The sequence below is a fragment of the Rhamphochromis longiceps genome, linkage group LG1, assembly GCF_057381845.1.
Source record: "Rhamphochromis longiceps isolate RC_006_pf linkage group LG1, R_longiceps_female_GT1.1, whole genome shotgun sequence".
Lineage (NCBI taxonomy): Eukaryota > Metazoa > Chordata > Actinopteri > Cichliformes > Cichlidae > Rhamphochromis > Rhamphochromis longiceps.
Window position 1 is genome coordinate 22743321 of NC_140557.1, and position 26315 is coordinate 22769635.

General features: G+C 40.8%; 2 protein-coding genes across 2 annotated transcripts; both read left to right on the forward strand.

The window, feature by feature from the left end:
* Window positions 1-10046: 10046 nt before the first annotated feature.
* On the forward strand, window positions 10047-11064 carry LOC146678719 (serum amyloid A-5 protein-like). Its single transcript, XM_085402674.1, has 3 exons — window positions 10047-10222; window positions 10344-10482; window positions 10645-11064. Exons 1-3 carry the CDS (start codon window positions 10135-10137, stop codon window positions 10781-10783), a joined length of 366 nt encoding a protein of 121 aa, XP_085258800.1. The 5' UTR covers window positions 10047-10134; the 3' UTR covers window positions 10784-11064.
* A 13816-nt stretch (window positions 11065-24880) lies between these two features.
* Window positions 24881-25905, forward strand: LOC146678720 (serum amyloid A-5 protein-like). Its single transcript, XM_085402675.1, has 3 exons — window positions 24881-25063; window positions 25185-25323; window positions 25486-25905. Exons 1-3 carry the CDS (start codon window positions 24976-24978, stop codon window positions 25622-25624), a joined length of 366 nt encoding a protein of 121 aa, XP_085258801.1. The 5' UTR covers window positions 24881-24975; the 3' UTR covers window positions 25625-25905.
* Window positions 25906-26315: the final 410 nt, after the last annotated feature.

Here is a 26315-nt window from a genome sequence, read left to right on the forward strand (position 1 = left end):
CTCAGGACACCGGTGGGCTTGGCTGAACTTTCATCTCTCTGACCCTGCTTGTTTCTGAACAGAATAAAAATAGTAGTGTTCCTGTAAACAAGTTATTCAGTGAACTTTAAAGATGAACTCTAAATTCTGCAGCTTGGAAAGTAAGATTTTCACTGTCTATTTAAGATGATAACAAATTCAGATGAACAACAACACGTGACATATTACCCCCTGTCATTATTTGTGGCGGTATTTTGATCCTCTCTTCTTTCTTCTACAAAGATGCTTCAGGTCACTGAAGTGAGCATTCCTTTATATTCCTTTGAGGTCTGCTACAGCATTTTTGGCAGGTTGCCTCTGAATTGTGCATTACATTACCTTCATTCTGACTTATAACTGTATGCTTCTCCTTTTTTTAGATTATGAACTATTATGAGTAACAAATATATTTTTCTTTTAGTCTTCTATAACTATGAAGAGTTATAGCTAAACTAACATAAAAACTAAAACTAGATGTGCAAAAATATCCAGTTAAAATAAAAATAAAACATAGACTTTTGAGGAAAAACAGAAGCTACTTGAAACTATTTTCTGAACTGGGAAAATCAAACTAACATAAAGACAGAGATGAAATATCCTTAGTTTTGTTGAAATCTCCCAATTCTTTGAATCTTTGGGCTGAAGGAAGGACAATACTCGGTGTATAAATGCTCAATCAACAATCATTTATTTCCATACAATTCAACAGTCAGAGCATTACAACGTCCGGACGGGAGAGATGCTACCAGAGGGTCAGGCACATGTCTCAAAATGGTGACGGGTTGCTCAGCTTTTTATAGTCTCTAGTGGCCCCCAGCTAGTCGTAAAAGCCAAAACATCACATTTTTTCTCTGTTACAGCGCCTAAGTTATGACCTCGGCAGTTGTTTCTCTGCTTTCTGTAAGGTGGGGGTGTGGAATGTGGTCTATCTATCTCCCCTGTCTTTAGACACAGAGTCTCCTGCTTACAACCTTCTCTTCATGATTCAACACTTAAGCATGTCAAGAAAACAGTGTAACACATTCCCAGCAGATCAAGGATACAGAGTGATGCACATTTATCTAATGAACTAATATGTGAATATGTTCTGTTAACTCAAAAGTATAATGAGAACTAAACTACATACAGCTCACACACTCTATATTAAAGGGTATAATGTGATCTACAGCAGTATTCTAATTCAACTACTTTGATTACATATATAAGGTAACATATAATAACAGAATAATCTAATAATTCCCCCTTTTGATCTCTGAAAGAGATCACTTACAACATGCACTCCAGGGTCGCAAGGTCCAAGTTTTCTTGATCCTGAGGCCCTCTGTCCCCCTTTAACGGGTGGACCATATGTGGGATGACCTCTGTGTTCACGCAGTTCAGATGCAAGCAAAGTTAGATTTACAACCATAACAGCAGTTACAGATGACTCTCCCATCACTCCCCAGTTCTCCCACAGCTTTATTTTGGTGCTCCAGTTTTCCACTCCCATTTTAATGCCCCCTTATACCTTTCAAATGTACTTAGACTAGAACCTCTGTCTAAGGAGCTTTTAACCTTTATTTTTATTGCTGCAGCTACCAGTGTCTTCCAGTTTGGGTGATTCTCAGCTTCTTTCTTCGACCTCCGGGGTTAGACCACCCTTTAGTCATTGCACAGTTCTGGGGATTATTCTGCCCCGATTTCAAACAAGGATCTGTGTGTTTTGGGTTCACCGGCGTGTCCCCCTTTTTGCCAAGAGCCTCTCGAACCTCGTTGGTCTGGTGTTCCTGGTTTTCGCCAACCCCTTCATGGTTATTGCTGTGTTTGTGGGATCCATCTTCTCCAGGAGCCCAAACGTCATGACACTTGACCCCAGTTGCTGTCTCGGCAGTCCCTACATCTGTCCCTGCTGTGAAGGGTCCTCACATCTCCGGGTCCCCGTCTGGTGTCTGTTCCTTTCTCTGCAAGAGACAGAAAACCAAAACACCTCTCTCCCTAGCCTTGATAATCTAATATTGTTATCCATTGTTCTTCTAATGATTCAAATTTGGTTTAAAATATTATGTTCAGGACTTATTCTAATCATAATCTATGTGTGTGTAAAAGAAATCAAAAATTAGTGAACCCTTTCTAAGTCTAACACATTATAAGCTTAAGTTTTACCATAGCTAATTTATTAAACACAAAAATAAACTCATAGAAATTTTCATATCACCATTGTTTGATGTTCAAACTCAACTCCCCCTTTTTGACACACTCCCATGTGTCAATTCATTGGAGCTAGACAATTAAAAGAGAAGGTTGGTGACATCATATCTCAGAAAGTATCAGAAATTCTTCTCTCGAGTACCGTTGCTCCAGCCTTGTCATCCCTGAGGATCTTCGATCCCGAAAATGTCCCTTCTCCTCATGTAATAAAGTCTGTCATCCTTCCATGCCCTGGTAACTGGTCCATCCAGAGCTGTAACATTTTGAAATGTACATACAACAAGCCAAACCACACCTTGGTCACACCAACCCTTTTCTGCCCTGAAGATGTCCAACACCATCTTAGTCTGGACCAGGGTTGTAATAGTTTTGCAATTTTCATCAGTTTTAATCAGTTTTTTACCAATTGTTTGCTAGTTTAGTTTAGTTTTTATTTTCTGAAAATCCTTAGTTTCAATTTAGTTTTGTTTGTGTTTTGCAAAAATTAAGTGTAACAAAATCCCAGTTCCATCATATCAGTCATGCTCTTCTGGTTATCCTTGGGTGTTGAGACTAATAACTATTAACTCTTGCCGCACCGTGTGGTCCTAATTTTGGTTCAAGTGAATTGATAATCTTTTGAAGGCGATTGTTTCACACCTTTATTTAGATGTCCCAGTCCTGTTATCTCGGGATACATCACGCTGCCTTATCTGGGGTTAGCTGTTTTCTGGGGATGCGGGTTGAGTGGGTGAGCTCTTCAAGGAGGGGGAGTGTGCTCCCCCTGATGAGGTCTTCTAGGTAAGCTAGGTTAACCTTCTTGTGTGGGCTTTTCAAGTGCACTTTAAGGTTAGTGGGACTTTTAGTTTTATAAATGTCCCTCATGACCCCCTGATGACCCAGTATTTCATTTTTGCACACTGTAGTACACATTTTAGTTTTTGCTTGTAGCTCGCATACTCTACTTGCCACTCCTCTAAGTCCTGATGTTTCTTAGAGAGGGCAACAGTACCTTTAAAATTATATCACATGTGTGGGGGTGTGGCCTTGCCAATTGTTTTGCCCACCTTTTCAAAATGGCTGGCGTGCCCACAAGCACATTTCATGGAAAAAGAAAGGTAATCTTGATATTTACATTTAAAATGTTTTGTTAAACTCAGATTTTTATTTTATTCTTTTTGCAAGTACCCCTCCTCGGTGGCGAGAAACTGTTGGTGTGGTCAAGTGGGTGCTCTAGAAACAAACGCTCAGGACAGAACAGTTATCAGTCATGTACTTCCTACAAATTTTGCATATGTTTTATTCCATATTGATCCTCTGAGTGTAATGGTACATTTTAATTTGAATTTATCCAAACTAAACACAATATTTTCTTTATTTACTTTGCTCTTGTTCTTTTGCAGTACCACATCCTATCAAATGTCCCTGTCGATTATATTCTACATTTAATAACTTACTATTTCAAGTGAGAACCTAAATCATGTGGACCAATGTTTATTATTGCATATCTCTATTCTGAATGTGGCCAGTCATTCATAGGTATTGTTCAATTTTGGCGATTTTCCTCTATAAAATTTAATTGACTTTTTACAGTGGCCTGCTGTGGTTAATAGTAACATATTCCAGTCATGAGTGGTATCAAAAGTCTTCTCCACTGTAGCATTTGGCATTCCCAATAATATAACATGATACCTTAATCAAAACACAGTTAATATAGCACAGTTTTCTTGATGCAAACATCAGTAACTCAAAATCAGCAACCACAGTGTTAAGTCTGCAGTTCATACTTATGTGAAGCTAGAGTCTCCTCCTCCAGTCTCTCTTATCCTCCTGCTCCTGAAAAAACAAAACAAAACAAAGCGAAGCATCCACCCTTCTCTTGTCGGCTGGGTGAATTGTTTATGAATTGTTTATTGGCATTTACTAATCCTAAAGTGGGTGCAGTCATTGTCTCAGTATCAAGTCAGTCAAAACTTTTAGTCGTCAGTCCATCACAGTCCATTCGCATGCATACCTCCATACACATTCATACCAGATGTTGCTGATAATGGAGTCTCCCGCGCAACCTATTCGAGCCTCCATCACCAGCAAGATGACGTCATCATTTTAAAGGAAAACAATTCCTTGTTGTTTTTTGGGCCGGATTGACTGCTCACTGATAAAATCAAGCTAGCGCTAAACAAAACCAAACAATCAACCAGAAATTCACAGGAACATTTTGCTTCCTGCCGGGACAATATTGTGTGGGAATGAGAACCTCAGGTGCCGTAACACCTTTTGTTCCTCCTTGAATTAAAACTCAATCACAGAAAATGCCGTACTCCGACCTAAAACTTACACTATTAATTCATCATTTTCACTCTGTGCCACTGTTCCTCATCAGGGCTGTGTGAAGCACAGCAAAGAATTCAGTCAAGGCCTTGAGCCATAAACAGACATCACGCACAGACATTGTTTTCATAACCAAACTTTTTTAGACCTTATTCCTAAAATCTACATAAATGCCCTCTGGGTGACATATAACACATTCTAAGTAATCAATGGCTCCTCATAAAAATTATGCATTGGGATGTTTGTGTGCAGCATTTTGCATATCAGCATAAGCAAAGCATTCTTCATTGCATCAGCGTGTATGTGTGTGTGCGTGTGGATCACTCTTCATTGCACAAGCGTGTGCATGTGTATGTGTGTGCATCACTTCTCAGTGACTCAACATTCCCGTGTGTGTGTGTGTGTGTGTGTGTGTGTGTGTGTGTGTGTGTGTGTGTGTGTGTGTGTGTGTGTGTGTGTGTGTCATTTCTCACTCACTCAACGAGTGCACGTGTTCATGTGTGTATTTCACTTCATTCTGAATCTGTGTGTTTGGAGACGTGTGTGTGTGTGTGTGTGTGTGTGTGTGTGTGTGTGTGTGTGTGTGTGTGTGTGTGTGTGTGTGTGTGTGTGTGTGTGTTCATCACTTTCCTGTTCTGGTGTTCTGGGTAAACCACGGCCTGAAGCATGCCCTGGGGTCCTGCCCCCCCTCCTTTTCAGTTTGTTTGCGACCATTGCTGCTGCTGCTGCTCAAAATTCAGTCCGTCCTGGTTCTGACCCCAATTGGGGCAGTCCTTTCTCCAGGGTCGATGTTCACCGCAGGTGAAACCTGCATCTTCTTCTGTGTTTTTGTCCATTCTGAGGTGCCTTCTGACCTCAGTTACTCCTCCTGTCTCGGTCACGCCCTTTTTCGCCACCCGATCATCCGTGTTGGTCCATCACTGTCCTGCACAGTGTGAATGCAAAGTTATCAAGGTCAGCATTCTTTCGCTCGGCCTTACTTTTCATTCGGGCTTGGCGGGCGTCTCGTCACAGCTCTGTCAGCTGACGCAGTCTGGGAATTTTCCCCCGTGTAGTGAAACGGGCCTTAGGTTTAGTGCTCTCCGTCTCGGCTGCATGAGATCACATTCCTGCAGGTCTGTTGACATTCTCAGGTCGTTGTTGTGGGTCCAGCTGTTGCAGCATTTGGTCAGTGTCACGTATGGGGGAGAGCAGGAGTCCAGTCAGCCTCGGCTTTCAGGGCCGGCAAAGCAGCCTGTAATTAAATATGTATAGAAAAAACAAAAACAAAACAAAACAAAAACAAACAAAAAACAAAAAACAAAAACAAACGAACAGGAAAATGTTGTTGTGTTGGCTGTGTTATTCAGAGGGGAGACAATGGGGCCAGGCCCTGTGTCAGCCTTCTCTCCCCCTTTTTTTGTTTTTTGTCTCCCGATATAATCAACTCCTAACCCACCAAGTTGACAGGACAACACCGGTATATGTTAAAATTCTTAAGATCATGTTTAAAAGCCCAAAAAGGAACTTTCTTTCATTCAGTAATCACTTTTATTAATCAATCAACAGAAAACATGTCACAATTTGAATCTTTTAACCACTAAATTTGTTGTGTCTTGCCTGGTTGGTTAGACCAGTGTTCCTTTTTTTTTTTTTTTTAGTTAAATTGTTGTCCTGCAACCCAGAGGGTTTCTTTGTCAGTAATGTATAGACTTCATCATTTAAGTATGTTAATTTTTCTTTAACCTTGCTGGAAAATCTTCACGTGTTCATGAGTGTAAGCTGTTTCTTCATTGCGTGTATGTGCATTTGTATAAAAGCAGGTTAATTTGATCTTTTCTCAAACTAGGCGTTACCTTAAAAGGAGCCTTTCTCTCAGATTTCTCTGCTTGTGTGTGTTTTTGTTTCACCTTTTTGTTGTGATGCTCTGGACGCCTTCCCAACCTCCACAAGTCCGTTGGCCCCAATTTTATGTGTTAAAACTTCTCTTAATTTCTCCTCTAATTCTCTCCTCGCTGCTGTCTTTTTCACAGCTGCTGATTCGTGCTGGGTGTGGTTCCCATTACCTATAATTTTGCTTCGGCCGCTGTGCTTGTGGGGGCAGTTGGTCCAGGTCCGCAGCTTCCTGTATTAACACACTAAGAGATTTATTTTAATTTCATTTTCATCACTTTTAAACCGATAAGCAGGCAACACGCCTACCTTGACAGCGTAAACTGTACGCCAGTCTCCCAACACATTCCTCTCTCTACTCCTCCATAATTCTCCACTGCACACCTCTTACTATCTCTCCTTTTTATTTTTATTACACCACAGAGTAATACACCCAATTATGCCCGTCTATCTCCATGTGGCTCCAAATTCCCTCTTTATTTTAATTTCACACTCGTCAGGGGACAGGCACACAACAATTTCAACCACTGAAACGAGGAATTCAACCTTTTTATATTTCTTTACTAATCTAGACTCAACGTTTGTTCGCAAAATGTGTCTTGTTCTAGTCCGGAAATAAATGTGAACCCGTGATTACACGGCCGTTCCAGTGTTATTTCCGTGGCTATGCGGGGGCCCTCACCTCCCCAAGTCACCACCTCAGCACCCGGACGACGCCGGTCCTGGCCACGCGTCCACGGACAGGAGGGTCGCTACTCCATAGGCAAATGTTCCACAGGTACACTAGGCATCAACCTTTGATCCTAAAATGTGTATTTGCTCTAATGTCCTCCTAATCAAACACATCAACCGTCACTGTCACTGTGTTCACGCTTCACACTCCACACAAAAAACACACTCAGAGCGCGCCTCACTCACACTCTCACTCAGTGCGCGCTTTACCCACAAGACAGCACCCAGAGCGCGCCTCGCAGCTTCACACACACTCTCTCACCCAGAGCGCGCTTTCACACTCACCCACAACACTTTTCCTCAGCGGGAATTTTACACAGAAACCTCTGAGCTCAACTATTAGATCTTCTTAAAGCACACTGCACCATAGACCAAAATACCCCTTTCTCTGCGCTTATGACCGCCACCACGGGGCAAAGTCGCATCATAAAAGTGATGCTTGCATCCCCGAAGTTATACCTGACATCATAAACCAGGTGTTGCTATGTACTAAATTTTTACTTTGTATTATGACCGCAGCCCTTTATACTCGACTGACGCCACAAACCACCGTCAAAACCTCTATCAAATGTACTAAAACTAGCACCAACCACTACTGCACTTCACGGCCGCACCACCGGAACACGCCGTATCATAAACCAAACCTACGGACGTGTTTCGCTCTCGCGTTGCCAGCGTTCAACTGCACCGTGAAGCCAGCATCTGCTTTTCCTTAAATCAACTTCTATTTCATAGCCGGCAAGAGCCAGGACGTCACTGACACCATAAACAAAATAAACAAACCTCGACTTCAATGTACTGGACTAATGGCCGCGTCTTCAGAATAAATTCTAATGTATTATTGCTACAGAAGCCAGTATTAGACAAAATTAAATGTGGAAGGTAAAGTGGCTGCAACTAGTCCAACGTAGTATGTTATTAGTATCTCGGTAGAAGCAGATTACTGCAACTAGTCCAACGTAGTATGTTATTAGTATCTCGGTAGAAGCAGCTTACTGCAACTAGTCCAACGTAGTATGTTATTAGTATCTCGGTAGAAGCAGTTTATTTAACACACTGGAATTCAGCCTCAACTTATGTTGTTAGTATCTTGCGCCAAAAACCAGACACCGACAAATTTACTGTGAAAATACATGTGACTCAGCGAACAGATTAATTTGGAAAGCCCAATATGCACATTTGGTATTTATAATACAACAGGCTGTGCTTACCTTTTTATTTTTGGACCGGTCCTCTGTTCACCTCGCCTCACGATCTCACCAAAGGTCAAATCTGCACCTCCTCAGCACACCAAAGATCCGGGTCACACGGCACCAAGTTGTTGAAATCTCCCAATTCTTTGAATCTTTGGGCTGAAGGAAGGACAATACTCGGTGTATAAATGCTCAATCAACAATCATTTATTTCCATACAATTCAACAGTCAGAGCATTACAACGTCCGGACGGGAGAGATGCTACCAGAGGGTCAGGCACATGTCTCAAAATGGTGACGGGTTGCTCAGCTTTTTATAGTCTCTAGTGGCCCCCAGCTAGTCGTAAAAGCCAAAACATCACATTTTTTCTCTGTTACAGCGCCTAAGTTATGACCTCGGCAGTTGTTTCTCTGCTTTCTGTAAGGTGGGGGTGTGGAATGTGGTCTATCTATCTCCCCTGTCTTTAGACACAGAGTCTCCTGCTTACAACCTTCTCTTCATGATTCAACACTTAAGCATGTCAAGAAAACAGTGTAACACATTCCCAGCAGATCAAGGATACAGAGTGATGCACATTTATCTAATGAACTAATATGTGAATATGTTCTGTTAACTCAAAAGTATAATGAGAACTAAACTACATACAGCTCACACACTCTATATTAAAGGGTATAATGTGATCTACAGCAGTATTCTAATTCAACTACTTTGATTACATATATAAGGTAACATATAATAACAGAATAATCTAATAGTTTGCAAGTTGTATTAATTTTATTATTTCATCTTGTCTAATGATGCTTTGATGCCTTCACCATATGCCTTCCAACCATCCATTCATCCATTTTCTACCACAAATCTAGTGACTCATCAAGCAGAGAAGCCCAGACTTCCCTTTCCCCAACCACTTCCTCCACCTGATTTAACTGCTTTTAACAATAAAAACTGTTTAGAAAATAACTACAAAGAATACACGGACATATAAGTATGTGGCAAAATGTGGATGGATGGAAAATACAAAACTAAATTCACAGACGCAGCCTTGACACAACCAAAAACCTAAACTAACATGCATATGTTTTAAAAAGAAACAGACAAAGAGATCGCAATAGACTGCAATAGATCTTTTTTACATTTATTAAGAAATCCCATATAGGTTTTTTCCAGTAAAGTGTAACACACAAACTAATGCAGCAGTAGCACCACCAGCGTGTACCAGTAGACACATATATATGTGCATTTGTGCTCATGTGCATGACTTTCTCTCGCGCAAAATCACGTCCTGAGGCATCAGTGACAAAAACAGCAGCAGCAACAACATCATAAACAATCATTTTTGTCCAAATTTTCCTGACAACTCTGGATTTGCATTCTGAATTCAAGACGACATAACCAGAAGAAACTAGAAAGAAGCAAACATTAACACATCTAAAAATGAATAAATAACTTTAATAGTAATAAATTGCTGCACATACATTGATAAAGGTAAGGCAGCAGAGTTTATTGGAATGAACAGAGATTTTTCATGATGAGCAAAAAACCCCTCGGATGTTTTGGTTTACATGAAGCTTGCTCTTTTTTTCCACAGCTGTGAATACCTGCGATTTCACAACTGGTGCCTGGTGTGTTTGGCTGAACTTTCCTTTCTGTAAACATGGACCAAAACTTTCCATTATTGAGTAATCCTATGATCGTACAGAACAGAATATAAGACCAGTGCGTCCCTCAGTAGTAAGTTATTCAGTGAGCTCTAAAGATTTGTCTAAACTGTGTAAAAAAAAAAAAAGCAGTTTAGATTTAAATTTTGTGACTTCTGCAGCCATGAAGTTGCTTGTGGCTGGGATTTTTCTCATTCTAATTGTGGAAACCAATGCCCAGTGGTATAATTTCCCAATTGAAGCAGCTAAAGGTTAGAAATATGGCATTTTAAATACCTAACAACAATCTGTCATATTTCTCAGATTTTGATATTTTAATTGCGAATGTTGTCATTATTTATTATCAGTACTGTTTTCTGTCATTCTGATCAGGGACTGGTGATATGTGGCGAGCCTACAGCGACATGAGGGAGGCCAACTGGAAAGATTCAGACAAATACTTTCATGCCAGAGGAAACTCTGATGCTGCACAGAGAGGAGCAGGAGGCAGATGGGCTGCTGAGGTTATCAGGTTTGACAATCTACTTTACTGAAATTCATTTGTATTTTTGATTAACTAATCACTAATTTTTTAAGGCTGCTAATTCTGCTTCTCTCATTTTTTCAGTTTCTGATGTTGTTCTGAAACGTACTTACTGAAGATAGGTGGATTCACTGTCTATTTCCATTTTAGTAACACCAGAGAGTGGGTGCAGGAGAGACTGGGTCATGGCGCTGAGGACTCCGAAGCTGATCAGGCGGCAAACCGTTGGGGGCGAGACGGAAATGATCCCAACCATTTCAGGCCCGAGGGTCTTCCCAACAAGTACTGAGCGCAAAGCTCATTGACTTACAGGAGAATAAAACTGCATGAAGACGCTTCTAGTGTTGGAGTTAGTGAAAACATGGTGTTTTAAATAGCCCAAATTTGTTGTTGCTCAGATACCTGAGCTCCATCAACTGATCACGTCTCCCCTGTAAAAGATGTGCCGGGACCTGAGGTGGGGTGGTGTGTGTGGTACAAGCGGGGAAGCAGGAAAGTTGCCCATTGAAAAAACACTGAACAAATAAAAAACGTGTAAAACTGCAAAAGCTGTTGGTGTCAGGTCCATCATTTCCACAGAAACATTTTTTAAAACCAAATACTGTCAGTTGTCCTTCTGCTACAGTGACCCCGGGGCACTTCCAGTAATCTCTCCAGTGTCTCCTGAGCCTACCCCAGGGCCTCTTCTCAGTAGGACATGGCCAGAACATCTCACGTTGCCATGCTTTGGGGAAAGCTCATTTCCACTGCTTGTTTACACAGCGTTGTTCTTTCAGTCATTACCCAGAGCTCATGACCATACGTGAGGGTAGGAATGTCAACTGGCAGCTTCGCTTTTATGCTCAGGTCTCTCTTCACCACACTGGACCAGTACAGTGCCCATATTCCTGCAGATACCGCACCAATTCATCTTTCAATCTCCCCTCTCCCTTACTCATGAACAAGATGCCAGGATACTTTGGACAAGAAATTTTTCATGTTGTTGCTGTGTGGGCTTTGGTCCTCCGTCTCTTATTTTCAGCCTCTTTACCACCAGCAACCATCCTAAAGTATATTGTCAAATTGATTATTTAGCACAAATTTGACCAAAGTAATCAAAATGGTTAAAATATATTCATTAATGATAGTGCTAAGAAGTCCCATTTTTCCAGTGTATGACACACAAAGCATCAGTGTTCTTAAACATATTCCAGTCTGCTTCTCTGTGTCAGATTTCAGCCTCCCCCATCTCTGGCAGCGCTTTTAGTTGTTGACTCAGTTGTGATGCACAGGTGCAGCCACTGGGTGACAGTGCTGTCTTCTGTCTGAAACCTGAGGCTGTGGTGTTTGTAGAGAAAATTGTCCTTGTCACTTAACTACTGCTACTATAATTGATGTGAAAACACATCAATATTTTTTTTCTACACACAATAAAGTTCAAGATGGATCAGCTGTGGTCTACACAGTTAGTTAGCGAGTCAGTTAAAAATACATTTTTATGTCAATTTTACAATCTGCTTCCTGATTTATTTCTGATTCTGACTTTAAAGACTCTCCAAAATTTGCAATCATCTTTTAGAATTATTTATTGTACTTATATTCAGTGTGGAGCAAGCTATCAGCTCAGCTTATCAACAGGCATATTAATGTGGTAATGACGTTATGCAGGCACAGGGCTGTAAGGCTGCAAAATTAATAATAGAAAATGAACATCATTTCTGAAGCAACAGGAGGTACTTGGCCCTTTTTAATATGTTTTTGTTCTCAGTTTAAGCTTTTCAAATGACATGCAGTGGTTTACTGATCAGTGTCAACATTTCTTATGCTGTCTTTTAACCATTATAAAAAAAATAAAGGATTTAGACATTTTGCAAAGTATTGCATTCTGTTTTTACGTATCTCACACAGTGAACCAACTTTTACATACAGGGTTGTATTATTTTTCAACAATATTTTTGCATATGGTCTTTCTGTATACACTAACAAACCATTCATGTTCCTGTGCCATTAAAAGAGTTCAAAAATGAATCACCTTTCGGTAGTAACATTGTTTAGAGGTTTTATCTATAGCACCTTCTGGAAACAGAGCTTTGAGTTATTATCGAGTTATTATCAGAAAAGAGAGAAAAAAAATAAGCAGTACAGTGTAATATGCTGTATCTTCAATGCACTGCTTTAACTCACAGACCCCTGAGATGCTTGTGTAACCCTACAGTAGTGGGTTAAGCGTTTTCTGTTTGGTTCCCTGATTATTATTATTTTGATTTTCGATTCCTGTTTTGATTTTTTTTGTTATCTTCAATCTTAAACTTCATGTACTTGTTGCATTTAAGTTTTAGTCACTATTTAGTATTAAGGCTTTATGGACTGGTGTCAGCAGAACTACCTACAGATCAACACTAAAACCAATCCAAACCAGTAAAACCAAGGAGCTGGTGGTAGACTTCTGCAGGCACAAACATCCTCCACTGCAGCCACTAAACATCCAAGGTATTGATATTGAGGCTGTGGATAGCTACAGGTACCTTGGTGTTCACCTGAACAATAAACTGTACTGGTCTCACAACTCAAATGCTCTCTACGGGAAAAGGCAGAGCATGCTGTACCCGCTGCAGATGCTCAGGTCTTTTGGAGTGAAGGGCCCACTTCTGAAGACCTTCTATGACTCTGTGGTGGCCTCAGCCATCTTTTACAGTGCGGTCTGCTGGGGCGGCAGCATCTTGGTCTTTTCTTGTCTTGCACTTCTTGTGAAGTGTTAATAACCATGTCTGTATTAGTCTCCTTTGTGTATTTCTTAAGACGTTTAGTTTTAAGTGGTGGCTCTTCCCACTTTTACTTCTTGATTGGTGAATGGATTGCTTTTACCTTTGTTAATCTTATTTAGCTATGGCTTGTTCCCCACCCATCTCCAGTTCCTGCTATTTTTGCTTAGTCCACCAGTGAGTTATCCGTGTACGTTATTGGTTTAGCTTCCCTGTGCAGGTTTCGAATTCGTGTTTTTGGAATTTTTCCTTGGATTATGTTACATTTTGGATTTGCTAAAGAGCCAATAAAGAGCTCATCTTTTGTTCAGATCCTCTGCTCAACACTCCACACACCTACACTGTGAAACAGTCTCTTATTTGGTTTAATTTCATCATTATTCAACTGTTGTTGTTGTTCTTTTCTTTTTCTGTACCTTAAGCGTCAAACCTGTCTCTGTTATCGTCTCCTCTTCACATCCATCTTGTTTCTGCGCTCTCTGGTTTCTTTTTATTCTAATTCTTTGCATTTCTTTAGCTGCTGTTTTTGTTTTTGAATTTTTGTTAGTCATAGGATTTTCCCACCACATTAAGTTTTGCATAAGTTCATTTTTAATTGCCAACCTGAGAGTCTGCATTTGGCCTGCATATTGGGTCCTTTGCTAACTTGATCACTAATAGTGCCATTAAGTTATTGAAATTTTGTGTTAAAGTGACCCCTATCCAAAGTCTAACAAGGCAATCTCAATATGTAAGTTTTATTTATTTAGTTTTTGTAAATTGTTCTCAAGGCTTGTTCTCCCAGGTCTCGGCAAAACAAACATGTGGACTGCTTAAAAATGATTGGACCATCACCCAATGTAATGTTTATGCCACAAACATCATAAATTAACAGTATTGGTGACTGGTTTTATGGTTCCAGTGTGCACCGGCTCTTTAATTGAAATCCTGGTATATATAAATATACAAATGGCTGAGAGAGGAGCTGGGGAGAAGATGCGAAGTGGTCCCTGTGGGCACTCAGGGCAGTGGCACCCAAACTGGGCAACAGGCTCCAGCAGATCCCAGGAATGACATCCAAGATCTCTGTCCAGAAGAGCACAGGCCTATGAGCAGCAAAGAGACTGTGTAGGACCTTCAAGCTCCCGGGCCTCTGTTAGAGAATCTGAGCTTCACGGATAAAGTCCACCCGCAGGGGTGAGAGGGAAGTTAAAAATAAATATGATATATACATGCATATAGGAATTTGTGTGATAGATTTTTTTCAGTGTAAGATATGTCACTATGACATGTCATGTCATATCATGTCATGTCATAGTGACATGATTGGAGGAATTACAGTTATTTCTCTGCCAGGAATCAGTAGGCTTCTACTGCCATCTGCTGCTTTGAACCTTTAGCACTGCTCAAAACAGAGCAGTGTTTTTGTCAGCATCAAAGCCTGTCATAAAACAAAGCAAAATAAATAAATAAATAATAGTTTGGTTTTTTGATCAAATAAACTGTAGATTGATTTTCTGTTTTAAATACAACATATCCTGTTGACCCTTATGGATTCAATGCAGATTTGAACAGCATTAAAAAGAACAGAAAGTAGTGCCAGGTTAAATATCCCCACCACAACCCCAACCTGCAGCTGCACACTCAGGACACCGGTGGGCTTGGCTGAACTTTCATCTCTCTGACCCTGCTTGTTTCTGAACAGAATAAAAATAGTAGTGTTCCTGTAAACAAGTTATTCAGTGAACTTTAAAGATGAACTCTAAATTCTGCAGCTTGGAAAGTAAGATTTTCACTGTCTATTTAAGATGATAACAAATTCAGATGAACAACAACACGTGACATATTACCCCCTGTCATTATTTGTGGCGGTATTTTGATCCTCTCTTCTTTCTTCTACAAAGATGCTTCAGGTCACTGAAGTGAGCATTCCTTTATATTCCTTTGAGGTCTGCTACAGCATTTTTGGCAGGTTGCCTCTGAATTGTGCATTACATTACCTTCATTCTGACTTATAACTGTATGCTTCTCCTTTTTTTAGATTATGAACTATTATGAGTAACAAATATATTTTTCTTTTAGTCTTCTATAACTATGAAGAGTTATAGCTAAACTAACATAAAAACTAAAACTAGATGTGCAAAAATATCCAGTTAAAATAAAAATAAAACATAGACTTTTGAGGAAAAACAGAAGCTACTTGAAACTATTTTCTGAACTGGGAAAATCAAACTAACATAAAGACAGAGATGAAATATCCTTAGTTTTGTTGAAATCTCCCAATTCTTTGAATCTTTGGGCTGAAGGAAGGACAATACTCGGTGTATAAATGCTCAATCAACAATCATTTATTTCCATACAATTCAACAGTCAGAGCATTACAACGTCCGGACGGGAGAGATGCTACCAGAGGGTCAGGCACATGTCTCAAAATGGTGACGGGTTGCTCAGCTTTTTATAGTCTCTAGTGGCCCCCAGCTAGTCGTAAAAGCCAAAACATCACATTTTTTCTCTGTTACAGCGCCTAAGTTATGACCTCGGCAGTTGTTTCTCTGCTTTCTGTAAGGTGGGGGTGTGGAATGTGGTCTATCTATCTCCCCTGTCTTTAGACACAGAGTCTCCTGCTTACAACCTTCTCTTCATGATTCAACACTTAAGCATGTCAAGAAAACAGTGTAACACATTCCCAGCAGATCAAGGATACAGAGTGATGCACATTTATCTAATGAACTAATATGTGAATATGTTCTGTTAACTCAAAAGTATAATGAGAACTAAACTACATACAGCTCACACACTCTATATTAAAGGGTATAATGTGATCTACAGCAGTATTCTAATTCAACTACTTTGATTACATATATAAGGTAACATATAATAACAGAATAATCTAATAATTCCCCCTTTTGATCTCTGAAAGAGATCACTTACAACATGCACTCCAGGGTCGCAAGGTCCAAGTTTTCTTGATCCTGAGGCCCTCTGTCCCCCTTTAACGGGTGGACCATATGTGGGATGACCTCTGTGTTCACGCAGTTCAGATGCAAGCAAAGTTAGATTTACAACCATAACAGCAGTTACAGATGACTCTCCCATCACTCCCCAGTTCTCCCACAGCTTTATTTTGGTGCTCCAGTTTTCCACTCCCATTTTAATGCCCCCTTATACCTTTCAAATGTACTTAGACTAGAACCTCTGTCTAAGGAGCTTTTAACCTTTATTTTTATTGCTGCAGCTACCAGTGTCTTCCAGTTTGGGTGATTCTCAGCTTCTTTCTTCGACCTCCGGGGTTAGACCACCCTTTAGTCATTGCACAGTTCTGGGGATTATTCTGCCCCGATTTCAAACAAGGATCTGTGTGTTTTGGGTTCACCGGCGTGTCCCCCTTTTTGCCAAGAGCCTCTCGAACCTCGTTGGTCTGGTGTTCCTGGTTTTCGCCAACCCCTTCATGGTTATTGCTGTGTTTGTGGGATCCATCTTCTCCAGGAGCCCAAACGTCATGACACTTGACCCCAGTTGCTGTCTCGGCAGTCCCTACATCTGTCCCTGCTGTGAAGGGTCCTCACATCTCCGGGTCCCCGTCTGGTGTCTGTTCCTTTCTCTGCAAGAGACAGAAAACCAAAACACCTCTCTCCCTAGCCTTGATAATCTAATATTGTTATCCATTGTTCTTCTAATGATTCAAATTTGGTTTAAAATATTATGTTCAGGACTTATTCTAATCATAATCTATGTGTGTGTAAAAGAAATCAAAAATTAGTGAACCCTTTCTAAGTCTAACACATTATAAGCTTAAGTTTTACCATAGCTAATTTATTAAACACAAAAATAAACTCATAGAAATTTTCATATCACCATTGTTTGATGTTCAAACTCAACTCCCCCTTTTTGACACACTCCCATGTGTCAATTCATTGGAGCTAGACAATTAAAAGAGAAGGTTGGTGACATCATATCTCAGAAAGTATCAGAAATTCTTCTCTCGAGTACCGTTGCTCCAGCCTTGTCATCCCTGAGGATCTTCGATCCCGAAAATGTCCCTTCTCCTCATGTAATAAAGTCTGTCATCCTTCCATGCCCTGGTAACTGGTCCATCCAGAGCTGTAACATTTTGAAATGTACATACAACAAGCCAAACCACACCTTGGTCACACCAACCCTTTTCTGCCCTGAAGATGTCCAACACCATCTTAGTCTGGACCAGGGTTGTAATAGTTTTGCAATTTTCATCAGTTTTAATCAGTTTTTTACCAATTGTTTGCTAGTTTAGTTTAGTTTTTATTTTCTGAAAATCCTTAGTTTCAATTTAGTTTTGTTTGTGTTTTGCAAAAATTAAGTGTAACAAAATCCCAGTTCCATCATATCAGTCATGCTCTTCTGGTTATCCTTGGGTGTTGAGACTAATAACTATTAACTCTTGCCGCACCGTGTGGTCCTAATTTTGGTTCAAGTGAATTGATAATCTTTTGAAGGCGATTGTTTCACACCTTTATTTAGATGTCCCAGTCCTGTTATCTCGGGATACATCACGCTGCCTTATCTGGGGTTAGCTGTTTTCTGGGGATGCGGGTTGAGTGGGTGAGCTCTTCAAGGAGGGGGAGTGTGCTCCCCCTGATGAGGTCTTCTAGGTAAGCTAGGTTAACCTTCTTGTGTGGGCTTTTCAAGTGCACTTTAAGGTTAGTGGGACTTTTAGTTTTATAAATGTCCCTCATGACCCCCTGATGACCCAGTATTTCATTTTTGCACACTGTAGTACACATTTTAGTTTTTGCTTGTAGCTCGCATACTCTACTTGCCACTCCTCTAAGTCCTGATGTTTCTTAGAGAGGGCAACAGTACCTTTAAAATTATATCACATGTGTGGGGGTGTGGCCTTGCCAATTGTTTTGCCCACCTTTTCAAAATGGCTGGCGTGCCCACAAGCACATTTCATGGAAAAAGAAAGGTAATCTTGATATTTACATTTAAAATGTTTTGTTAAACTCAGATTTTTATTTTATTCTTTTTGCAAGTACCCCTCCTCGGTGGCGAGAAACTGTTGGTGTGGTCAAGTGGGTGCTCTAGAAACAAACGCTCAGGACAGAACAGTTATCAGTCATGTACTTCCTACAAATTTTGCATATGTTTTATTCCATATTGATCCTCTGAGTGTAATGGTACATTTTAATTTGAATTTATCCAAACTAAACACAATATTTTCTTTATTTACTTTGCTCTTGTTCTTTTGCAGTACCACATCCTATCAAATGTCCCTGTCGATTATATTCTACATTTAATAACTTACTATTTCAAGTGAGAACCTAAATCATGTGGACCAATGTTTATTATTGCATATCTCTATTCTGAATGTGGCCAGTCATTCATAGGTATTGTTCAATTTTGGCGATTTTCCTCTATAAAATTTAATTGACTTTTTACAGTGGCCTGCTGTGGTTAATAGTAACATATTCCAGTCATGAGTGGTATCAAAAGTCTTCTCCACTGTAGCATTTGGCATTCCCAATAATATAACATGATACCTTAATCAAAACACAGTTAATATAGCACAGTTTTCTTGATGCAAACATCAGTAACTCAAAATCAGCAACCACAGTGTTAAGTCTGCAGTTCATACTTATGTGAAGCTAGAGTCTCCTCCTCCAGTCTCTCTTATCCTCCTGCTCCTGAAAAAACAAAACAAAACAAAGCGAAGCATCCACCCTTCTCTTGTCGGCTGGGTGAATTGTTTATGAATTGTTTATTGGCATTTACTAATCCTAAAGTGGGTGCAGTCATTGTCTCAGTATCAAGTCAGTCAAAACTTTTAGTCGTCAGTCCATCACAGTCCATTCGCATGCATACCTCCATACACATTCATACCAGATGTTGCTGATAATGGAGTCTCCCGCGCAACCTATTCGAGCCTCCATCACCAGCAAGATGACGTCATCATTTTAAAGGAAAACAATTCCTTGTTGTTTTTTGGGCCGGATTGACTGCTCACTGATAAAATCAAGCTAGCGCTAAACAAAACCAAACAATCAACCAGAAATTCACAGGAACATTTTGCTTCCTGCCGGGACAATATTGTGTGGGAATGAGAACCTCAGGTGCCGTAACACCTTTTGTTCCTCCTTGAATTAAAACTCAATCACAGAAAATGCCGTACTCCGACCTAAAACTTACACTATTAATTCATCATTTTCACTCTGTGCCACTGTTCCTCATCAGGGCTGTGTGAAGCACAGCAAAGAATTCAGTCAAGGCCTTGAGCCATAAACAGACATCACGCACAGACATTGTTTTCATAACCAAACTTTTTTAGACCTTATTCCTAAAATCTACATAAATGCCCTCTGGGTGACATATAACACATTCTAAGTAATCAATGGCTCCTCATAAAAATTATGCATTGGGATGTTTGTGTGCAGCATTTTGCATATCAGCATAAGCAAAGCATTCTTCATTGCATCAGCGTGTATGTGTGTGTGCGTGTGGATCACTCTTCATTGCACAAGCGTGTGCATGTGTATGTGTGTGCATCACTTCTCAGTGAATCAACATTCCCGTGTGTGTGTGTGTGTGTGTGTGTGTGTGTGTGTGTGTGTGTGTGTGTGTGTGTGTGTGTGTGTGTCATTTCTCACTCACTCAACGAGTGCACGTGTTCATGTGTGTATTTCACTTCATTCTGAATCTGTGTGTTTGGAGACGTGTGTGTGTGTGTGTGTGTGTGTGTGTGTGTGTGTGTGTGTGTGTGTGTGTGTGTGTGTGTGTGTGTGTGTGTGTTCATCACTTTCCTGTTCTGGTGTTCTGGGTAAACCACGGCCTGAAGCATGCCCTGGGGTCCTGCCCCCCCTCCTTTTCAGTTTGTTTGCGACCATTGCTGCTGCTGCTGCTCAAAATTCAGTCCGTCCTGGTTCTGACCCCAATTGGGGCAGTCCTTTCTCCAGGGTCGATGTTCACCGCAGGTGAAACCTGCATCTTCTTCTGTGTTTTTGTCCATTCTGAGGTGCCTTCTGACCTCAGTTACTCCTCCTGTCTCGGTCACGCCCTTTTTCGCCACCCGATCATCCGTGTTGGTCCATCACTGTCCTGCACAGTGTGAATGCAAAGTTATCAAGGTCAGCATTCTTTCGCTCGGCCTTACTTTTCATTCGGGCTTGGCGGGCGTCTCGTCACAGCTCTGTCAGCTGACGCAGTCTGGGAATTTTTCCCCCGTGTAGTGAAACGGGCCTTAGGTTTAGTGCTCTCCGTCTCGGCTGCATGAGATCACATTCCTGCAGGTCTGTTGACATTCTCAGGTCGTTGTTGTGGGTCCAGCTGTTGCAGCATTTGGTCAGTGTCACGTATGGGGGAGAGCAGGAGTCCAGTCAGCCTCGGCTTTCAGGGCCGGCAAAGCAGCCTGTAATTAAATATGTATAGAAAAAACAAAAACAAAACAAAACAAAAACAAACAAAAAACAAAAACAAACGAACAGGAAAATGTTGTTGTGTTGGCTGTGTTATTCAGAGGGGAGACAATGGGGCCAGGCCCTGTGTCAGCCTTCTCTCCCCCTTTTTTTGTTTTTTGTCTCCCGATATAATCAACTCCTAACCCACCAAGTTGACAGGACAACACCGGTATATGTTAAAATTCTTAAGATCATGTTTAAAAGCCCAAAAAGGAACTTTCTTTCATTCAGTAATCACTTTTATTAATCAATCAACAGAAAACATGTCACAATTTGAATCTTTTAACCACTAAATTTGTTGTGTCTTGCCTGGTTGGTTAGACCAGTGTTCCTTTTTTTTTTTTTTTTAGTTAAATTGTTGTCCTGCAACCCAGAGGGTTTCTTTGTCAGTAATGTATAGACTTCATCATTTAAGTATGTTAATTTTTCTTTAACCTTGCTGGAAAATCTTCACGTGTTCATGAGTGTAAGCTGTTTCTTCATTGCGTGTATGTGCATTTGTATAAAAGCAGGTTAATTTTATCTTTTCTCAAACTAGGCGTTACCTTAAAAGGAGCCTTTCTCTCAGATTTCTCTGCTTGTGTGTGTTTTTGTTTCACCTTTTTGTTGTGATGCTCCGGACGCCTTCCCAACCTCCACAAGTCCGTTGGCCCCAATTTTATGTGTTAAAACTTCTCTTAATTTCTCCTCTAATTCTCTCCTCGCTGCTGTCTTTTTCACAGCTGCTGATTCGTGCTGGGTGTGGTTCCCATTACCTATAATTTTGCTTCGGCCGCTGTGCTTGTGGGGGCAGTTGGTCCAGGTCCGCAGCTTCCTGTATTAACACACTAAGAGATTTATTTTAATTTCATTTTCATCACTTTTAAACCGATAAGCAGGCAACACGCCTACCTTGACAGCGTAAACTGTACGCCAGTCTCCCAACACATTCCTCTCTCTACTCCTCCATAATTCTCCACTGCACACCTCTTACTATCTCTCCTTTTTATTTTTATTACACCACAGAGTAATACACCCAATTATGCCCGTCTATCTCCATGTGGCTCCAAATTCCCTCTTTATTTTAATTTCACACTCGTCAGGGGACAGGCACACAACAATTTCAACCACTGAAACGAGGAATTCAACCTTTTTATATTTCTTTACTAATCTAGACTCAACGTTTGTTCGCAAAATGTGTCTTGTTCTAGTCCGGAAATAAATGTGAACCCGTGATTACACGGCCGTTCCAGTGTTATTTCCGTGGCTATGCGGGGGCCCTCACCTCCCCAAGTCACCACCTCAGCACCCGGACGACGCCGGTCCTGGCCACGCGTCCACGGACAGGAGGGTCGCTACTCCATAGGCAAATGTTCCACAGGTACACTAGGCATCAACCTTTGATCCTAAAATGTGTATTTGCTCTAATGTCCTCCTAATCAAACACATCAACCGTCACTGTCACTGTGTTCACGCTTCACACTCCACACAAAAAACACACTCAGAGCGCGCCTCACTCACACTCTCACTCAGTGCGCGCTTTACCCACAAGACAGCACCCAGAGCGCGCCTCGCAGCTTCACACACACTCTCTCACCCAGAGCGCGCTTTCACACTCACCCACAACACTTTTCCTCAGCGGGAATTTTACACAGAAACCTCTGAGCTCAACTATTAGATCTTCTTAAAGCACACTGCACCATAGACCAAAATACCCCTTTCTCTGCGCTTATGACCGCCACCACGGGGCAAAGTCGCATCATAAAAGTGATGCTTGCATCCCCGAAGTTATACCTGACATCATAAACCAGGTGTTGCTATGTACTAAATTTTTACTTTGTATTATGACCGCAGCCCTTTATACTCGACTGACGCCACAAACCACCGTCAAAACCTCTATCAAATGTACTAAAACTAGCACCAACCACTACTGCACTTCACGGCCGCACCACCGGAACACGCCGTATCATAAACCAAACCTACGGACGTGTTTCGCTCTCGCGTTGCCAGCGTTCAACTGCACCGTGAAGCCAGCATCTGCTTTTCCTTAAATCAACTTCTATTTCATAGCCGGCAAGAGCCAGGACGTCACTGACACCATAAACAAAATAAACAAACCTCGACTTCAATGTACTGGACTAATGGCCGCGTCTTCAGAATAAATTCTAATGTATTATTGCTACAGAAGCCAGTATTAGACAAAATTAAATGTGGAAGGTAAAGTGGCTGCAACTAGTCCAACGTAGTATGTTATTAGTATCTCGGTAGAAGCAGATTACTGCAACTAGTCCAACGTAGTATGTTATTAGTATCTCGGTAGAAGCAGCTTACTGCAACTAGTCCAACGTAGTATGTTATTAGTATCTCGGTAGAAGCAGTTTATTTAACACACTGGAATTCAGCCTCAACTTATGTTGTTAGTATCTTGCGCCAAAAACCAGACACCGACAAATTTACTGTGAAAATACATGTGACTCAGCGAACAGATTAATTTGGAAAGCCCAATATGCACATTTGGTATTTATAATACAACAGGCTGTGCTTACCTTTTTATTTTTGGACCGGTCCTCTGTTCACCTCGCCTCACGATCTCACCAAAGGTCAAATCTGCACCTCCTCAGCACACCAAAGATCCGGGTCACACGGCACCAAGTTGTTGAAATCTCCCAATTCTTTGAATCTTTGGGCTGAAGGAAGGACAATACTCGGTGTATAAATGCTCAATCAACAATCATTTATTTCCATACAATTCAACAGTCAGAGCATTACAACGTCCGGACGGGAGAGATGCTACCAGAGGGTCAGGCACATGTCTCAAAATGGTGATGGGTTGCTCAGCTTTTTATAGTCTCTAGTGGCCCCCAGCTAGTCGTAAAAGCCAAAACATCACATTTTTTCTCTGTTACAGCGCCTAAGTTATGACCTCGGCAGTTGTTTCTCTGCTTTCTGTAAGGTGGGGGTGTGGAATGTGGTCTATCTATCTCCCCTGTCTTTAGACACAGAGTCTCCTGCTTACAACCTTCTCTTCATGATTCAACACTTAAGCATGTCAAGAAAACAGTGTAACACATTCCCAGCAGATCAAGGATACAGAGTGATGCACATTTATCTAATGAACTAATATGTGAATATGTTCTGTTAACTCAAAAGTATAATGAGAACTAAACTACATACAGCTCACACACTCTATATTAAAGGGTATAATGTGATCTACAGCAGTATTCTAATTCAACTACTTTGATTACATATATAAGGTAACATATAATAACAGAATAATCTAATAGTTTGCAAGTTGTATTAATTTTATTATTTCATCTTGTCTAATGATGCTTTGATGCCTTCACCATATGCCTTCCAACCATCCATTCATCCATTTTCTACCACAAATCTAGTGACTCATCAAGCAGAGAAGCCCAGACTTCCCTTTCCCCAACCACTTCCTCCACCTGATTTAACTGCTTTTAACAATAAAAACTGTTTAGAAAATAACTACAAAGAATACACGGACATATAAGTATGTGGCAAAATGTGGATGGATGGAAAATACAAAACTAAATTCACAGACGCAGCCTTGACACAACCAAAAACCTAAACTAACATGCATATGTTTTAAAAAGAAACAGACAAAGAGATCGCAATAGACTGCAATAGATCTTTTTTACATTTATTAAGAAATCCCATATAGGTTTTTTCCAGTAAAGTGTAACACACAAACTAATGCAGCAGTAGCACCACCAGCGTGTACCAGTAGACACATATATATGTGCATTTGTGCTCATGTGCATGACTTTCTCTCGCGCAAAATCACGTCCTGAGGCATCAGTGACAAAAACAGCAGCAGCAACAACATCATAAACAATCATTTTTGTCCAAATTTTCCTGACAACTCTGGATTTGCATTCTGAATTCAAGACGACATAACCAGAAGAAACTAGAAAGAAGCAAACATTAACACATCTAAAAATGAATAAATAACTTTAATAGTAATAAATTGCTGCACATACATTGATAAAGGTAAGGCAGCAGAGTTTATTGGAATGAACAGAGATTTTTCATGATGAGCAAAAAACCCCTCGGATGTTTTGGTTTACATGAAGCTTGCTCTTTTTTTCCACAGCTGTGAATACCTGCGATTTCACAACTGGTGCCTGGTGTGTTTGGCTGAACTTTCCTTTCTGTAAACATGGACCAAAACTTTCCATTATTGAGTAATCCTATGATCGTACAGAACAGAATATAAGACCAGTGCGTCCCTCAGTAGTAAGTTATTCAGTGAGCTCTAAAGATTTGTCTAAACTGTGTAAAAAAAAAAAAAAAGCAGTTTAGATTTAAATTTTGTGACTTCTGCAGCCATGAAGTTGCTTGTGGCTGGGATTTTTCTCATTCTAATTGTGGAAACCAATGCCCAGTGGTATAATTTCCCAATTGAAGCAGTTAAAGGTTAGAAATATGGCATTTTAAATACCTAACAACAATCTGTCATATTTCTCAGATTTTGATATTTTAATTGCGAATGTTGTCATTATTTATTATCAGTACTGTTTTCTGTCATTCTGATCAGGGGCTGGTGATATGTGGCGAGCCTACAGCGACATGAGGGAGGCCAACTGGAAAGATTCAGACAAATACTTTCATGCCAGAGGAAACTTTGATGCTGCACAGAGAGGAGCAGGAGGCAGATGGGCTGCTGAGGTTATCAGGTTTGACAATCTACTTTACTGAAATTCATTTGTATTTTTGATTAACTAATCACTAATTTTTTAAGGCTGCTAATTCTGCTTCTCTCATTTTTTCAGTTTCTGATGTTGTTCTGAAACGTACTTACTGAAGATAGGTGGATTCACTGTCTATTTCCATTTTAGTAACACCAGAGAGAGGGTGCAGGAGAGACTGGGTCATGGCGCTGAGGACTCCGAAGCTGATCAGGCGGCAAACCGTTGGGGGCGAGACGGAAATGATCCCAACCATTTCAGGCCCGAGGGTCTTCCCAACAAGTACTGAGCGCAAAGCTCATTGACTTACAGGAGAATAAAACTGCATGAAGACGCTTCTAGTGTTGGAGTTAGTGAAAACATGGTGTTTTAAATAGCCCAAATTTGTTGTTGCTCAGATACCTGAGCTCCATCAACTGATCACGTCTCCCCTGTAAAAGATGTGCCGGGACCTGAGGTGGGGTGGTGTGTGTGGTACAAGCGGGGAAGCAGGAAAGTTGCCCATTGAAAAAACACTGAACAAATAAAAAACGTGTAAAACTGCAAAAGCTGTTGGTGTCAGGTCCATCATTTCCACAGAAACATTTTTTAAAACCAAATACTGTCAGTTGTCCTTCTGCTACAGTGACCCCGGGGCACTTCCAGTAATCTCTCCAGTGTCTCCTGAGCCTACCCCAGGGCCTCTTCTCAGTAGGACATGGCCAGAACATCTCACGTTGCCATGCTTTGGGGAAAGCTCATTTCCACTGCTTGTTTACACAGCGTTGTTCTTTCAGTCATTACCCAGAGCTCATGACCATACGTGAGGGTAGGAATGTCAACTGGCAGCTTCGCTTTTATGCTCAGGTCTCTCTTCACCACACTGGACCAGTACAGTGCCCATATTCCTGCAGATACCGCACCAATTCATCTTTCAATCTCCCCTCTCCCTTACTCATGAACAAGATGCCAGGATACTTTGGACAAGAAATTTTTCATGT

Coding starts and splice junctions, on each gene's coding strand:
- LOC146678720 (XM_085402675.1), top strand. CDS start 24,976: ATGAAGTTGCTTGTGGCTGGGATTTTTCTCATTCTAATTGTGGAAACC. Junction 25,064..25,184: donor CCCAATTGAAGCAGTTAAAG/GTTAGAAATATG, acceptor CATTCTGATCAG/GGGCTGGTGATATGTGGCGA. Junction 25,324..25,485: donor TGGGCTGCTGAGGTTATCAG/GTTTGACAATCT, acceptor TTTCCATTTTAG/TAACACCAGAGAGAGGGTGC.
- LOC146678719 (XM_085402674.1), top strand. CDS start 10,135: ATGAAGTTGCTTGTGGCTGGGATTTTTCTCATTCTAATTGTGGAAACC. Junction 10,223..10,343: donor CCCAATTGAAGCAGCTAAAG/GTTAGAAATATG, acceptor CATTCTGATCAG/GGACTGGTGATATGTGGCGA. Junction 10,483..10,644: donor TGGGCTGCTGAGGTTATCAG/GTTTGACAATCT, acceptor TTTCCATTTTAG/TAACACCAGAGAGTGGGTGC.